Source organism: Pygocentrus nattereri, chromosome 19 (genome assembly GCF_015220715.1).
Source record: "Pygocentrus nattereri isolate fPygNat1 chromosome 19, fPygNat1.pri, whole genome shotgun sequence".
Lineage (NCBI taxonomy): Eukaryota > Metazoa > Chordata > Actinopteri > Characiformes > Serrasalmidae > Pygocentrus > Pygocentrus nattereri.
In genome coordinates, this window is record NC_051229.1 from 24,864,819 (window position 1) to 24,882,312 (window position 17,494).

The following is a 17,494-nucleotide window of genomic DNA, read 5'->3' on the forward strand; positions in this document are numbered from 1 at the left end:
CTGTGCATCCGATTGAGCTGAAACTTGGCAAGTAGGAGCTACTAGATAGAGTATAAGTGGATCTTGAAGGACAATTTGAGAGATTGGAATTTAAGGCTGCCATCAGCCAATCAGTAATCAGAAGGCTTTTGACAGACTTAACAAAGACCAATCATCATGAAACTTGAATGTTGGCTCTAGGTTGCCACTTCCTAACGACCAGTCACGTTTCAACGGATTTGGCCACTGGGTGGCGCTATTCAGAAAATTATCATGTTATTACATGTTATTACAATACTATTACAAATTTCACCTAGTGTCGAATGTACTGCATCATGACAAATCATTTTGCCAATATATGTTTGTTAAAAAAGTGCATAGTTCTTATGTAGTCAATAACTGTTTGAAAACACTCCTTTTCAAACTAGTCTCTGGATTTTGATCCAAACTTTTCAAATTTGGTCTAGAATGATTCTGGGGCCTCTCTAGGTAAATAATTATTAAAAACATTTGGACTTTTCTACTCTGGGTCATGTGGATCAGTCAGCAAATTACTGGGGTCATGGTATTTGTAGCTCGATTTGCTATAACTCAACTGTCATTGGCCAGCTCATTTGACATCTTGAAACATGTCAACATACTGAGAGTTTTAGGGTGTGTACTACGTTTAGTCCAGATCGGCCTTTAGATGTCACTTCAGCACTCAAAAACACTTAAAAACCAATTAAATTGTTATTACAATGTTATTACAAGGTTGATCAATACACACTTGGTGCCATATGACTCAGTTTACTCACCTGAACAACTTTCTGATTGCATATCATGTCAAAAATTGTACGGCTTGTCTGGTATTTTGCCTTATTTTTTCAAAGATTTCACTAGATAAAGGCTTATTATACAAAGGTCAAAAGGTCATTCTGACCAAAACCTGCTAAATGTCTATGGTTTTAGTCCTTAATCAATGCTGATATCAAACTTATAATATGTTGAAAGACCTCTGCTGAGGTACACTGAAGGCCTTTTGATGAACTGACAACATGTCAGTTCTATTCAAATTAAATTTTGAATTTAGTGTCTGGATTTTGATCCAAACCTTTCAAAATTGGTCTAGCAATACTTGTTAATAATTATTAACAAAATGTTGATGTTTTTACTTAACATGATGTTGCTCTATCAATTAATCACGGTGGCAATAGCATTGCAAGATTGAGTTAATATAACACATCAGTGTTTTATTATTTTTTTATTATCTGAAAACTTCAAATACTTATACATATTGACACTCTTCTGGGCTTTGCAATATTGGTCCAGAATGGCCTTTAGGGAGTGCATTAGCCTTCAAAGACACTTAAAATCATTCAAAATGCTGTAGCATGCGCCTGCACCCCGGGCCCCGATGATGACGGCTGAGAGAACCGGCAGAAAAGCGGGGCCCGAGCCCTCGGCAGCGACACACCTCAGCGAGGGGGCAGAGCGCAAAGCCTGAGCTCCCCGGACAGATGCGAGGCACGAATGTGAGAGGCACCAGGGCAAGAAGCAAGAGATCTCCAATCCGCCTCCTTGTTACCACCCCCAGCTGTTCAGCTGCCTGGGTTGAACGTAGTGGCCTCAGTGCATGACAGGGGTGGGGCCCAGGTGGAGGAGCTTGAGACTCGCTTCTTGCACTGGTGCCTCTCACAAATGTGTTTTTGTTTGTGTCAAAACCTTTGTCTATGTTGAGTAAAGCTGTGTACATGTAAGCTTTAGCTTGTATATTTTGAAAAGACCACTGCTCATCATTGATAGCACATGAAGGCCTTTTGATAAATTCTGACTCCTTTTCATGTGTAATCTCTCAGTAGATAAGGCCCATCTTGCCTTAGGACTTGTGTGGCATTCATTGTCCCAAACTACATTAGGCCTTAACATGCTAATTTAAGCTTGGAATGCTTTTTGGCATTGCTGTTTGCAGGTATAAAAGTATCTGTAAAATGGGAACAAAATTTTCTTAACCAGTGCTTGTCGGATTGTGTTGAAAATATCTGCATTTTATTAGCCATTATCTGAATAGCCGTCTCTAACACCCAATGATATTTTACTCCAACTAACTGTGAGTGGATGCTATTCGTAGAAAGCAGGCATGAATGTTTCTGCATACATTAGTGCATTTTACTTCCTGTAATGCATTGTACTGAGACTGACAATTTGATACAGTTAGTTCTAGTCATGAATATAATATAGTAAGCTTAGTTTAAACCCAACTTCACTATTGTAAGCATTAAATCACACTTTTGTTTCCTGATCACCACAGAGTATTACAAGTATTATGGTTAAAAATATTCCTAAATCACGTTGTCACAGTAGTTAGGCAGTCTTAATTTTATCCATGTACACTGCAGTTCAGTACATTTATACTAAGCATTAACATCTTACAATAGCATTAGGCAGGACTACAAAGTTACTTGCAAGCTGGAAAAGCAAAGCTGCTAAACTTGGTGCTTTTTACCACCAAGTTTTAATAATAATCTGTAAAAAATGTACAGTTGATGGATTGTTTAGTCTCAGGCCTGCAGAACGTCAAGAAATTAATATTGTTAGCCAATGTGTATGAAATATTTTTGGTTTTGGGGTAATGAAAGTTGAAAGAAAGTATCCTTTATGCACACTAGAGTGCAAGCATGTTTTAATACTAGCAAAAATAAGTATTCATTACAGCAGTTCAGAAGACGTATGCAAAATGCATTGTGTCATGTAAATATTTTATACTTAGTAGAAATGCAAGTACATTTGCATTATTTTTATTAAAGAGATTTGAAAAAGAGTATTGTATTAAGGAAACACACTGTAATACATTAATAATGAGGACAATGGATATATTTCTCTATATTTTCCATGGCAATGAGTTGTCTCACACTGCAAATTTGAAGTTTCAGTTTTGGTAAATAAGGCCGCAAACAGGTTGTACACTAAAAGGTGTACAATACTTTGGTACATAACAAATCATTCTTGGCTGTTACATGAAAGCTACGTACTAGTACTCTGCCGTACTTATGTTTAAAAAGGCATGTTAGTCCCTGAGCATAGTACAGTAGATTCTTGCATCAGAAGGAAATTGCAGTTATTACAGTTACAACCATTCATATAAAAGAATAAACACTGTAATAATTCAAAACAAAAAAGAGAAATTTGCAATATGTACAAGTTTAAATTCTTGCAAATACAGTAAAGTGGCAGTGGCTGTGATAATAAATATGAAACATACTGTATGAAACAGCTCAAATTATTGAACCTCTGAGTTCTTGTACATTGAGGGAGGAGTTATACAGTTTAATGGCTACAGGTAAGAATGACCTCCTGTGGCATTCTGTGGTCATTTCGATAGAAAGAGTCTTGCACCGAATGAGCTCCTGTGTGTCATCATCGTGTCGTAGAGCGGGCGGGAGTCATTGTCCATAATGGCCTGCAGCTTAGACAGCGCCCTCCTCTTCGACACTGCCGTCAGCGAGTCCAGCTCCACACCCACAACATCACCGGCCTTACGGATCAGTTTGTTGAGTCTGTTGGCGTCTGCCACCCTCAGCCTGCTTCCCCAGCTTGCAACAGCATAGAGGACAGCACTCGCCACCACAGACTCATAGAAGATCCTGAGCATAGTCCGGCAGATGTTGAAGGACCTCAGGCATCTCAGAAAATAGAGATGAGTTTGGCCCTTTCTGTAGAGGGTGTCAGTGTTCTTAGCCCAGTCCAGTTTACTGTGTCCACACTGACCCCCTGATGGACACAGGGGTCACCTTGCCTCGCTCAGGTCCAGCACCAGTTCCTTTGTCTTTGTTACATTGAGCTGCAGATGTTTCAGCTCACACCATGCGGCAAAGTCCTTCACCGTTGCCCTGTACTCATCCTCATCACCCCTGCTGATACATCTAACTATTGCAGACTCATCAGAAAACTTCTGAAGGTGGCAAGTGTCCATGCAGTAGCTGAAGTCCGTGACGTAGAGGGTGAAGAGGAAGGGAGAGAGGACAGTTCCTTGTGGAACTCCAGTGTTGCTGATAACTCTGTCTGACACACTGTGCTGCAGGTGTACATACTGTGGTCTGCCAGTCAAGTAGTCAACAATACAGGACACAAAGGAGGCATCTACTTACATCATTGTCAGCTTAGCACCCAGAAGAGCAGGCCGAATGGTATTAAATGCACTGGAGAAGTCAAAAAACATGACCCTCACAGTGCTGGCTGGCTTGTCCAGGTGAGCGTAGACGCGGGTGAGCAGGTAGATGATGGTGTCCTCAATTCCCAGACAGGGCTCATAGGTGAACTGGAGGGGGTCCAGAAGTGGCTGGACCATGGGCCGGATCTAATCCAAGGCAAGCCTCTCCATTGTCTTCATGATGTGGGATGTCAGTGGTCCTTGACGTCACTCAGTCGTGGCGTCTTCGGAACAGGAACAATGTAGGATGTCTTTCACATCATAGGGACCCTCTGGAGACTCAGGCTCATGTTGAAGACATGTTGTAGTATTCCACAAAGCTTGGTGGCACAGGCAGGTGGACGACATCACATCAGGGCCTGCAGCCTTGTTTGTGTGGAGTCTCTTCAGTTGTCTTCTCACCTGGTCAGCAGTGAGACTCACTGTAGAGGTGGCAGGTGGTGGGGTGGTGGGCTTGTGAAATGGATATCCACAGGGTCCATGGGGCAGGTTATTGGGGTGGGGGTAAGTGGAGTGGGCTGCTGAGGACTGTCAAATCTGTTTAATTCATCTTTATCTGTATAATTTCTGCAGTTAATTGGGTGACAATGAACCAATAAATGCAGAAAGGCTTTACATTGAAGTGTCACTTAACATTTGCATATAGAACAATTTGTCTAAAATTTCTTTAAAATCTTGTGTTCTCAGTTCATGAGACTTTATCAGTCATTGAGTTGACATAACACTACTGGTGGGGCTGGTAATGTGACACTTGACTTGAACTCACTCCAAAACAACTATGGTCAGGTATCATAACAATCTTATTTTTAGTATTTCGTTACATGGTAAAAAATAATGATATTTAAAATATTTTTAATGTCATAATATAGGTATAAATTCCTCAGTGTTCTTTTAATGATCTTTTATAAGCATGTTGACATAAGGAACTATTAATAGTGAGTAATATGAATATAAGGAAACTTTGGTCATATGCAGAGAAAATGTGCAGCTTTTTATATAAGTGGATAATATTTAGTAGAGATAAATGTTAACACCTTGTCAATATATAGCAACATTTCAAAAGTAGAAAAGTTTAAAATTGCATAATAGAGTTCAATTGTATTTCAGTATGTAAAAAGACTACTAAAAGTAATAAGCATAGAAGTATTTTGATATTTAAAATAAAAAACAAAAAGGTTGTTTAAAGAAACATGTAGATGATTCAAAATTGATCAAAAGTGACATAAATAATTAAAAATCAAAAAGTTAAACAACTTAAATTGCAAAAAGATACAAAGAATTAAAAAAATCACAATAAAACAGATTTTTAAAAGCTGCTTGTATTAGTGCATGTATTTATTAAATTAATTTAAATCAATTTAAATTAGGTCTTATTAGATTTTTTTCATGCAAATATGGATATATCCTACACATAGCTCATTTTAAAAACTTCAGCAAAAAAAGAAACCCTGGAAGAGCTGAGGCGCCCTGTACTGGTTCACGACACAGCACACTTCTTTACATGCAAAACTTTAATAATAAAAATTTAATTTTATTAAAATAAAAATTAATACGAAATTAGATTTAATTACAATAAAATTAGAATTCATATGATTGAAGTAGGATGTGTCTAATTGTGCTGAGAACCAGTTAACAGGGCAGCCAGGGATGGGGGAAGGTGTTTTAAGTTAAGGGTGCTGAAATTGTAAGGCCTGAAAGCGGCCAACACTTTGTAAATGACTGTACAGTGTTGACTTACACAATGCAGATACTGCAGATTTAATCGTTATTATGAAGTTAATATTATTATTATTTTTAACAATTGCAATGGTTAAATCAGGGGCACCCACACTTCCCACATCCCTGACCTCAGCTGTAATCCATCCCCACAGGGGCCATCCATTTTGATTTTACCCCTATAACCCCCTACGCCCCCCCCCCCCCCCCCCCCACATACACACAGACTTTGATGGGTAACAACATTGCTAAAGTGAATTGCTTAGAGACATGGCAATTAGCTGAAGTCAGTAAAAGACATTCAATACAACGCATTCGTGACAGCTGAAATATGTTGGCATAACAGAAACATTAACACAATCACTGACAACATCTTTGATATAAACGTGATCAATCAGGCTGCCATTTTCAGTAGTGGCCTCTTTTACAACTTGAGTAAATCCATAATATTCCATGATTTCACTCACTGAATGTGCTACAAAATAGTTTTCATTGAAATCTCCCATGATTATTTTCCCTCCTGAGAAACTGTTCATATAAATGATCAAATCTGTCAGCTTCTTGTGGAAAATCCTCAGCTTGTAGGAGGGAGGTCTGTACAAAACTGCTGCTGTTGTATTTAGATGGGGAACACTGAAGAGCACATATTCGATATTCAGACATGGTACATTTTCAATACTGCAACTAATATGCTCTCTGTAATACACACCAACACCACCATGCTGTTGCTCCTTCAGATCAGCAAAAAGTGCTTCACTTGTATCATATGAAAGACGTCTTGGTTGACTATGAAACATAAATTCAGCAAGTTGCACTTCATTGCTGGGGCTGTGTGATTCTAACCACGTCTCTGTTAAACAAATTATATCGGCCTCCATGTACCTTCTGTCATGTCTTATATCTTCGACGTGACATGTTAGTCCTTGAACATTGTGTAGTAGAATTTTGCATGATGATTGAGATGGTGCTGTTTCTATCACTGGTTCAATGAATGCAGGCATGCTTTGCATCAAAGTGTCAATATCTGCTTTTGAATATATAGCACTTTCTTTGAAATCTTGTATTATGAGTCCTTTCAGAGAGGTTACACGACTTAAAGCCACATATGCTTGTCCTGCAGCAAATATCTTTTTAAGTGAAACAACAGCTTTTTCCACAGTTAGGCCTTGTACTTTGTGAATGGTGCATGCCCAAGCCAATTTCAGAGGGAACTGACGCCGTATGCCACCATTGTTTGTCACTCTCTCTTCTTCAGGTTGGATTGATGTTGCTTTTGTCAGTCCAGGTTTTAAGCCAGGATGTTTTGCTCTTAATGCTTTACCAGCTTTTTCATTGTCAAATGTAACATATATTTTTGATGGAAAATCCAGATCATTGTTGAAACATACTTCATTAACTGTACCAAATGCACCATTTACAAGTCCATCTGAAACATCAATGTTTTTAAGCAGCATTACACGTGCGTTGACACCTATATGCAGTGCCTGAGTCAGACATGTGTTGTGCACTGTGGCATGATGTCCATGTTTCCTTTCCAGACGACCAGTTTTAGCAATCCTCTCAAAATCCTGGGCATGAATGACAGTAGTATCTGAGCACATTCTGTGTAACATACGCCTGTTGTGGTCGTCAACTTCTTCATTAGTTGCATAAATATGGAGATCAGTACTGTCTGCTCCTTCACCTGTTTCACACTGTTTCAACATATTAATATCTTGTTCTGGCAAAACTTCACCTTTTTTGCGTTTCCTTAACCGATTGAGTAACTGTGCAAACTCTGCATCTTTCTGTCTCATAATATCTGTGAGCTCGGCCAAAGCAAAATGATTCTGCCATAGATTCACACCTGTAGGTTCAGTGTACAGAGGTTTTCCCTTTACAGGACCAAGCTGATAAAAGTCTCCAACTGCAATGATTGAAACTTTTCCAAAAGGTGAATAATCCCCTGTTTGTTTGATCTGTCTCAGTCTACCATGAACATAAGCAAGAAGTTTGTGATCGACCATTGAAATTTCATCAATTATTAAAATCTGCAGGTTGCCCAGTTTAGATCTCAGGGAGTTTATTTTATCATCTCCTAGTGGTTGATAAGGTAACTTTATATCTTTTCCAATGGAGAGGCAAGTATGTATTGTTGCAGCATCAATGTTGTAGGCACTAACACCCGTTGGAGCTGTTAATAACACATGTATCTCATCAGGATTATCTGACAAGTGAGACAGGATGCGATATGCTTCATAATGTAATGCCTTAATTAGCATAGACTTTCCAACACCACCAGGACCAGATATAAATACTTGAAAAGGTTCAGGATTTTCACCACGTGTCTTTTGTAAACACCACTGACGAATTTTATAAAATATTTCAGATTGTTTCTCATTAAGTGCACGAATCAAAGTCATTGCTTGCTGCTTTGGCATACAGTGAGGATTATCTTGCCATGTACAGCTTGATTTTGGTAGCAGGTCTGGTATGACATCACTGTGTTCATCCATATCTGTTGTTTGATCCGATCTGCTGGCAACGCACTCTAAACGTTCACCTTCACTCTCTGGACAGATTTCTGCCCATGCATCTTCCATTGGGCCATGCATCTCTAGGTCTTCTTGAGCCTGGTCTATGATGTCAGCTTCTTTTTCAAACATTGCCCTATTTGAATCCACAATCAGTTTAACTGAGCAAAGTTCATCACAAAATTTGACATAACCTGTTTCATAAAATTCCTGATATGTGTTGAAATAGGACGGTTTCAACTGACTTTCCAAATAGTGAGGCAAAAAGAGCTGCAAAATGCTTTGATAATATTTCTCTGGATCCTTTGTGGGTGAAAATCGAGCATACCGAATCACAGCAGCATCAGTGCGTGTTCTTTTCTTCACAAATCCTAATCCTTTGTCCAGTTTTATGCTGTTTGTGGATGAACCTTCAGATTTGGACAATATTCTGTACTCAGATGCAAAGGTTGCCAGACACATTTTAGCAAATTCTTCAGTTTTGGGTCTCCTTTTATATCTGTCAGTAATACTGGTCATCCAGATATTCTGTCTTTCTTCATCACTGCCTTCTGCTTTCTTTTGTATAACATTCAGAGGTTGACTCATTCTGATTGCATGTCCGGTTGGGACAAACTGCACTTTGCGAGATGCTGCTTTCAGTTTCATGTTGGTGAGACGATACACACTTTCCTGAGCTGAAACTTCACGATTGTGCAGGAAAACACTACCAAGTTTTCGCAAGGCCTGTTTTGCATCCACATTTCTTTGTTTTGAAGCCTCTTTTTGAGCACATGACAATAGCAGTCCCATCTCTCTCTCTGCTTTTGAAATGTAGGAGATGATATACACAATACAGGAATATGCATCAACCACAAATTGTATGTCCATATTGGCATTCCAGCAACGTAAGAGGTCTCGATTATACTGATTCACCCACACATCACAAGGTGCTCTCTTTAAAACAACACTGGTTTTCCTTGTCATCCTTAAATAAGCAGCTTCAAATATTTCTTGATTTATACCAAGTGAGGCAAACAAAGCATCTACAGAGTCAAAGCTGACCTCGGTGTTCATCAAAGCTTCCTTTACTTTCTTCACAATTGCCTCTGCTAAATCTTTTTCTATTCGAGGGCTGATTATGTTTGATGAATTATTTTCCTTGTCACAACTCCCATCACTATCCTTTTTAGCATCATCAGTTGTACATCTTGTTATAAATGTTCTGTTACTCGGTGGACGTGGGAAATTGAATCTACAGGTTGTTCCCTTTTTTTTGCATGTTTTTGAATGTCTTTTACTGTGTCGTTGTACACTTAAGACAATTTCATGCATTTCTTTGTCATCCTCTGGTGGCATTTCACATGTTACATAATGATCAACAAATGCTACAACTTCATGATCTTCATCTTTATCAATCTGAGGAGCATTTTCCACCCAGAATAAGCAGTGAGTGTGAGGTGAGCCACGCTGCTGAAATTCAACTCTGTAAAAGTAGTCCACAATTTTACCGATTGGCTGTGCTTCAGACATAATCACATCTTTGAGAAAGCAGTGGAATCGATGGTCAAACATTCTAGCAGCTGTCACTGGGTTGGTCTTCAACAGAGCACATCGTTCTGACCAGTCAAGCTCATCAATTGCTGCTTCTTTTCCCTCTTGTTTCAGGATTGTTTGCAGTAGTTCAGGCCATCGCAGGTCAGCAGAGGAGAATGAACAAAACCATGTAGGAATACCCAGCTGCCTCACCATAGCAAACAAGTCTTTCTGAACACTTTGCCAGAACACAGGGGTGCCTCTTATGGGTTTGAGGAACTTGTAGCCTTCATCATAATTCAAAATCCTCTGTAGTGATTCTTTGTTTGTCAACATTTCTGAGGTAATGTGAGTTTGTCTTTGTGTGTCATGACCTTTCCTCACAGCAATTGATACATTTGATACAATCTGTTGTAACTCTGATAAATACTGACTATAAAATAAATAGTCTAAATTTTTTGCAAATCGTCCATCAGCATTGAGTATTCTTGTATTCAAATATCTACACAATGTCAGTTTTTCTGGCCTGTTATCATGAAAAGTGCCTGTGCCTTTTGGAAAAAGAACTGGAAAACACTTAGCCTCATTAGATTCATCAGTTAGAAGCGTCACTGGGTTATTGGTTTCTCCAGGTGCCAGAGACATTATTTGATCAAAGTGTTGATCTAAAACCTCCTGAGCTATATCCACAGGTTGTAGGCATGTATCCATAAACATACCATGCTGTTGTCTGTCATGTAGAGTTTCATCAATGTTCTCATCTTCAAAATTGTTGTCTGTGCTGTCTTCATTGACATGTTCCTCACATTCATCATTGTGCTCTTCAGCTTTACTTTAATCCAATCATTGTTAAATTGCACATCATTGTAGAATTTGTTATGCTCTTTGAGGTACATCAAAGCATTCTTAATGTTTTCTGGCTGCACAAATTCATATTCATAGTGCCCTTTATATGTTAATTTCCTTTTTAGTTTCACTCGAATCATGAGATCAGCATTTTCTGATCTTGGTAAAACTTGGGTTACATCTGTAATGTTAGATGGTACACACGTTACAGGACCATGAACACCATTTTGCCCTCCTTTTGGCAAACACACAAGTCTCATGAATGGAATATGCATCCCAACTAAATGTTGTTCTAGAGAATTTAATCTGTGTAACTCAGGAGGAATTGGCTCTAGTGAAAGATGGTTTGCAACACTGTCTTCTGGCATTTTACCACCTAGAATCTTTCTTTGGCATGTGTAGCAAATCCAGAGTGATCCTGCAGGGCCAGTTTTCTTTGTGCAGTCAGCTGTGCAGGTGTCATTGCATGTATGTAAATAGGTATCTGTAATACACTTTTGTGCCACTGACGTAATGTGGGGTCTTTTGAGAAAATCTTCTTTTTTACATTTTAGCACTTGCTTCTTGAACAGTATTCGATGACACACTGAACACACATATTCAGGTCCTGTTCTTATCTTCTGTCTGAATTGTTCAGTAACATGTTCTATTTCTTTCCTTCGTTTTACTTCATTATTCCGTCTTTCTACATTTCTGACTTTAGTGGCATTAGCATAACAGCTGTCTGTTTTATACCTGTCCACACTGCTTTGTTTCTTAGCTGCCTGGTACTCAGGGTCTGTATGGTACGCTTCAAAACTTCGGTGTTTCTTAGCTGCTTGGTACTCAGGGTCTGTATGGTATGCTTCAAAACTTTGGTGTTTTTTAACTGCTTGGTACTCAGGGTCTGTATGGTATGCTTCAAAACTTCGGTGTTTCTTAACTGCTTGGTACTCAGGGTCTGTATGGTATGCTTCAAAACTTCGGTGTTTCTTAGCTGCCTGGTACTCAGGGTCTGTATGGTACGCTTCAAAACTTCGGTGTTTCTTAACTGCTTGGTACTCAGGGTCTGTATGATATGCTTCAAAACTTCGGTGTTTCTTAACTGCTTGGTACTCAGGGTCTGTATGGTACGCTTCAAAACTGTGCTTTTTAACAGCTTCCCTGTGACATTCATTTGTGGCATATTTGCAGATACTCAGTTCTTTCACATGTTCTCTGTGTTCCAGGTTTGTGGAATACTTGCTTACACTCAGTTCTTTGACGCGTTCTCTGTGTTCTAGGTCTGTAGCATACTTGTTGATGCTCAGGTTTTTCTTCTGTTGCCTATACTGCTCATTTGTTCTGTATTCATCAGCACTCCTTTTCATGACATAGCTTCTGTAAATGTCATCCTCATAGTATCGTTTTAAGCTTCTCTGAACTTCTTCCTTCTTTTTCTGTTCATTTGACTCGTATTGTTTTTTCCGTCTTGCAAATTCGTGACGGGTTGAAGCGGTTGGGCATGTGTAGTTGCGGTACTGTGAGCACAGACTAGCACAGGTTTCTGTACCATTCCACTTGACACATGTGACCACTTCATAATGGCACTGATTACAGTGTTTCAGGTAAATTCCTGCTCCCTGATCATAACGTTGTGGACTATGATGGCATGTTGAGTATTTCAGCCATTTATTCTCAGTGTAGGTAAATATATCCACACCCAGCAGATCAGCAGAAGCTTGCATTTCCACTTCAGTAGCCCAGGTTCCCACGTATTTCATCCGTGAAGTAGCTACATAATTGGCTACAGAGCAGTACTGCTGTCAGATACAGCTCACATACCTGGACTCACTTTGTATCATATGTTTAACGACAGCCCGTCTGCTTCTCGCGTGTTCTTTCTCACTTCCACTTACCGCAAAGGCTAAAGATCGGAAAAAGCAGTTTCCATCCCCAGCTATAGTTTGTGTTTCGCAAGGTTCTCCTATTGAAACCGCGCCTGTAACGTCTACATGACCATGTTCAACATACACAATGCCGTGTCGTACACAAAGGCTTTTCTGCTGCTGCGCTGTTAAAGGACTGAACCGGAAACTTTCACTTTGCGTTTCTCCGATCAACACAACGTCGCTGACGAGCGGCTCCGCGCTGCGGCTGTACCGTTCAGCTCGATCATCTGCCGAGACTTCACTTTCATTATTTACAACAGACACACCTTCAGCATCAGGTGCTCTCCGTTTACCCTTCACTGCGTCACTGTACAGGAACTGCCCCCTGGACCGCTTTACACCGCGCTGTGCAACGTCACCCACCTGAATGGTAACGTGGTTTAGGAGAGTTTAGGTATGCTACTAAACTCGTACCTGAATCTCCATCCTCCTCCTCACCGTGTGCGTTTCGTGCGTGCGAGTCAATAAGCACAAACCACGAGCCCTGCTTGATGATAGCACATGTATTGACATTCACAGTAAACAAACAAGCATCAAACTGCGACAGCACTCTTATTACAGCTTCATCATGTGACATATACACACCCTGCATTTCCCCATATTCACCAACTCCAAACAGCCCCACAAACATGTCATCACTATAGTGCAGTTCAAACCTGTGACCATGCAGTGAAAGCTCTGTAGGCAAGTCTCTAACTAACAGGTAACCTGACGCATCATGAATTACACCTGCATCTCTAATGCTACTGTAGCGTCGGTCTCCATTCAGCAGCACGTCATCCAGGTCTCTCGTGGTCCAGCTCAGCACGTTCTTCACTCTTGACATCATAACGGCTGTGACACTGTTAGCGACACATTGTTTATTCGCATTAACACCAAACCTTGGATGTCCTTGATGGAAGGAGCCTCTCACAGTAGGTTCCTGAGGAAATTCAACAGACAGATGACATGCATTATGTACATTTTCATTGATATTGCCAAGGTCATTGTCAATCGCTCTGCCAATCGCTTTGCCAATCGCTCTGCCAATCGCTTTGCCAATCGCTCTGCCAAACTCATTGCCAAACTCATTGCCAAACTCATTGCCAAACTCATTGCCAAACTCATTGCCAGAATTCAAAGTCCGAAGACTCTGAGTCAGTTGCTTTTCTGGGGAGGGGGGTATGTCAGTCAAGGCCTTTTGATTATGGGGCTGAAGCCTAACCCCGTCAGTCTCAGAGGACATGTGCTTTTCTGGGGAGGGGGGTATGTCAGTCAAGGCCTTTTGGTTATGGGGCTGAAACCTAACCCCGTCAGTCTCAGAGGACATGTGCTTTTCTGGGGAGGGGGGTATGTCAGTCAAGGCCTTTTGGTTATGGGGCTGAAGCCTAACCCCGTCAGTCTCAGAGGACATGTGCTGTTTTGGGGAGGGGGGTATGTCAGTCAAGGCCTTTTGGTTATGGGGCTGAAACCTAACCCCGTCAGTCTCAGAGGACATGTGCTTTTTTGGGGAGGGGGGTATGTCAGTCAAGGCCTTTTGGTTATGGGGCTGAAGCCTAACCCCGTCAGTCTCAGAGGACATGTGCTGTTTTGGGGAGGGGGGTATGTCAGTCAAGGCCTTTTGGTTATGGGGCTGAAGCCTAACCCCGTCAGTCTCAGAGGACACGTGCTTTTTTGGGGAGGGGGGTATGTCAGTCAAGGCCTTTTGGTTATGGGGCTGAAGCCTAACCCCGTCAGTCTCAGAGGACATGTGCTTTTTTGGGGAGGGGGGTATGTCAGTCAAGGCCTTTTGATTATGGGGCTGAAGCCTAACCCCGTCAGTCTCAGATGTGGCAGCTACAGTAACAACCTGCCATGCAGGTGGGCTGTGGCTCTCTGGAACAACGTCAGTCAGAGCCTTTTCGTCATGGGGAGGCATAACCCCGTCAGTCAGAGCCACAACCACATCAGCATCCCCTCCATGCCGATCTGCCTTCCTCTTCTTGGCTGCTGCCGAGCGCCGGGACGCCTTGGTACGGGGCATCTGAAAATACACACATCATGAAATCTTAGGTCTTCCTTTTCAATACGTTCAGTGATCATATATCTACAGCTAGTGAATTACAGGAAAGTAACCAAATCTAAAAATAGTTTATTTGGTACACTAAAAGATACTACATTCCAGTCTATTATCCAATTCAAGGAAAAGCAAAGATTAATACCTAAAAGTTTTAGTATGACACCTAGATATCAACTTTAGTACTTATATGCAAGTGTGTGTGTGTGAGATCTCTTCAGTGATGCTGCACAGCTTTCTCCAACACATCATCCTTGTGTCTTGCTTAGAACAGCAGCATCAGCAACAACTTCCAATTTTCACCTGTTGTACTTTTACATAGTCAATAACAGTGATGTGATAACAGTGATGTGATGACAATGATGGTAGTCATTTTGCATTTGATCATACCACACAGTCAAAACCACGTTTCTGAGGTTCCTTAAAAAGCATAGGTGCTACGACACTTTTTCAGTTAAGTAACACAACTGCACAGTCCATCTATGGCTAGTTACGTCCTGCTTAAATGAATATGAATTATGAAAATGTGCACAAACTGTTTAACAAGTTTCAGACCAAATAATATTCTGCAACTTACACCAAGTGATTCTAATGTCATAACAGTCAGTATGCACTTCAGCACTGCTCATTAACCCCGCTGCAGTGGATCCACCGCCCTGCAGCATATAAACTGTTCTTGGTACCATTACGTCTTGCTCATCAGCTGCTTATCAATGCGCATTAGACATGTCAACTGGAGATTAAATAAAACTGTTTAGGACAGTTAATCTACATGAATTAGATCAAGAAATACTGCCTTTCAGTGGGAAAAAATCTTTTGACAATATTCAGCGTTCAACATTCAACCAGCTTTGAGAGGTATTCCCAGAAAGTGTAGGTCATGTTTCTAAAAAGTAAAGAATTAACAAAGTGAAAAGATTAACTGGAGAGAAAATATAAAGTAAATTCCCCAGATCTCTTCAAACCACAGAAAGAAAGTAGTTTGTTTTTTCATGAATATGGATGGAAAAACTTATGCATTGAACTACATAATTATTCTATGACTTATTTAATTCTATATACTTCACACTGGACAAAAAAAAAAACATACCTTCAACAACTTCTTTCCAACCGATGCACATTCCATCCACAGGCAATGTCGCCGCACATACAGATAAACACACACACAAAACAAAGCAATAAGCCACAGTCAACGCTATTATGATTACGATATTACCCAGCATTAAACTTTACAGGTAACATCTACAAAATAAAACAAAATACCGTAAACAGTGCATGGTGTGGTAATTTTTTATGCTATTCTCGACTCGGGTCAAATAGAGAATTTAAGTCAAGTGTGGCCATGACCCGCACAGCTCCACGGCCCCAGCTCCCTGCAGCTGCACTAAAAAACCATCACAAACCAGCGAGGAACTACAAAAAACCAAGGGAACTAATATTCCTCACAAACCGCTGTGGAAAAGGTCAGGAAGCGCACTTCCGCTCCGGCTCTTTACGCTGTAGCCGCTACGCTAAGCTAACGCGCGTGCACGACTCCTCCCACCACAGTTCGGGCTCGGTTCTAGCGACCGGCTACTTGAGCCCACCCGTTTAGAGCATGAGGACCCCTATCTGAGCTCAAACCCACATGGCTGGTGTTGAAGTGAGATATACAGCTATGACCAACTGTTCTGTGGGGCTTTGGGCCGAACCCAAGGCAGGCAGGCTGTTCAGTTACGAGTAAAACCCACCGCAGTTCGGGCTCGGTTCTAGCGACCGGCTACTTGAACCCACCCGTTTAGAGGATAAAGACCATGCGGGGTCACTGACCGACTGAATTGAGCGTGTTTTGGGGCGAGTGGCCGTTGCTTTGTGTAGCTTCCTCGACCGTTTCGCGGTTCTGATTTGGTGCTACAGCAGATGGAAAGAGAATCGGGCGGCGGCCCTGAGAGCGTTTAGCTAGACGGGGTGAAGCGGCCATTTTCTCACTGAACACCGCTACAGGTTTATCAGCACTGAAAATAATCCAGCGGCATCTCCTTAATAAAACTCACATCGGGAACACTTCATACCCACCCACACTTCAATATTACTGGCAGGAATCTGAAAACACAGGTATTGAAACAAACCTTTCTTTCGATTCCTCTCACTTCGCCCAGAAACGCGGCTTGGTGTGAAAATCAAGCGATTTCCGATGCTGCGCAGGAAATGCTCACATCTCTCATTTACAATCATTTCAAAATAAAAGCCCGACTGAGTAATTGACTCTTCTGTAACTTCAAACGGCCTCATTCACCAAACGCTATGAAATTTCTGCTTAAAAACCACTCGCGCAATTTTCTGACCTTCACTATTCTATAAAAAGACTCGGCTTTATGCAGAATTAAAGATACATGGCTTCAGTAAAAAAGTATGCGTGTTATTTATTAAACCTGTTAGAAATTGGTAAATGTAACATCTCCACAACAATCACTTGTACACCTCTAGAAATAAATCAATAATGTATTCACACTTTTCACCAAAAAGACAAAGACATTTCCAACCACATTAAACAGAAAAGAATATCTTTATGAACTTATATTGCTGTATTGAAATATAAAATCACATTTATAAATTAAACCTTAAATTATTGGCCAATGGGGGGCGCTACAGCACCTATACAAACCTTAAAATAATGCTAAAACACATTTTTGTTCTAACGTTTGATCAGAGTGACATAGAGACAAAATTACTGTTTCTACTTACCCCTTGAGACTGAACAAATACATCACTTTGTTTTTAAGCTAATTTGCATAATGTGAAAAACATATTC

At 40.7% G+C, this 17,494-nt stretch overlaps 2 protein-coding genes across 2 annotated transcripts in view; one reads left to right on the forward strand and one right to left on the reverse strand.

Moving 5' to 3' along the window:
• Positions 1–17,494, forward strand: part of pik3cb (phosphatidylinositol-4,5-bisphosphate 3-kinase, catalytic subunit beta) — a 134,005-nt gene that overhangs the window by 25,991 nt on the left and 90,520 nt on the right. The gene's annotated exons all lie outside the window — the stretch shown is intronic.
• On the reverse strand, positions 6,186–14,670 carry LOC108414727. Its single transcript, XM_037531247.1, has 4 exons — positions 13,630–14,670; positions 10,746–12,257; positions 6,594–10,713; positions 6,186–6,208 (listed from the first exon to the last, which is right to left on the reverse strand). The coding sequence occupies exons 1-4, from the start codon at positions 14,668–14,670 to the stop codon at positions 6,186–6,188; spliced, it is 6,696 nt and encodes a 2,231-aa protein (XP_037387144.1).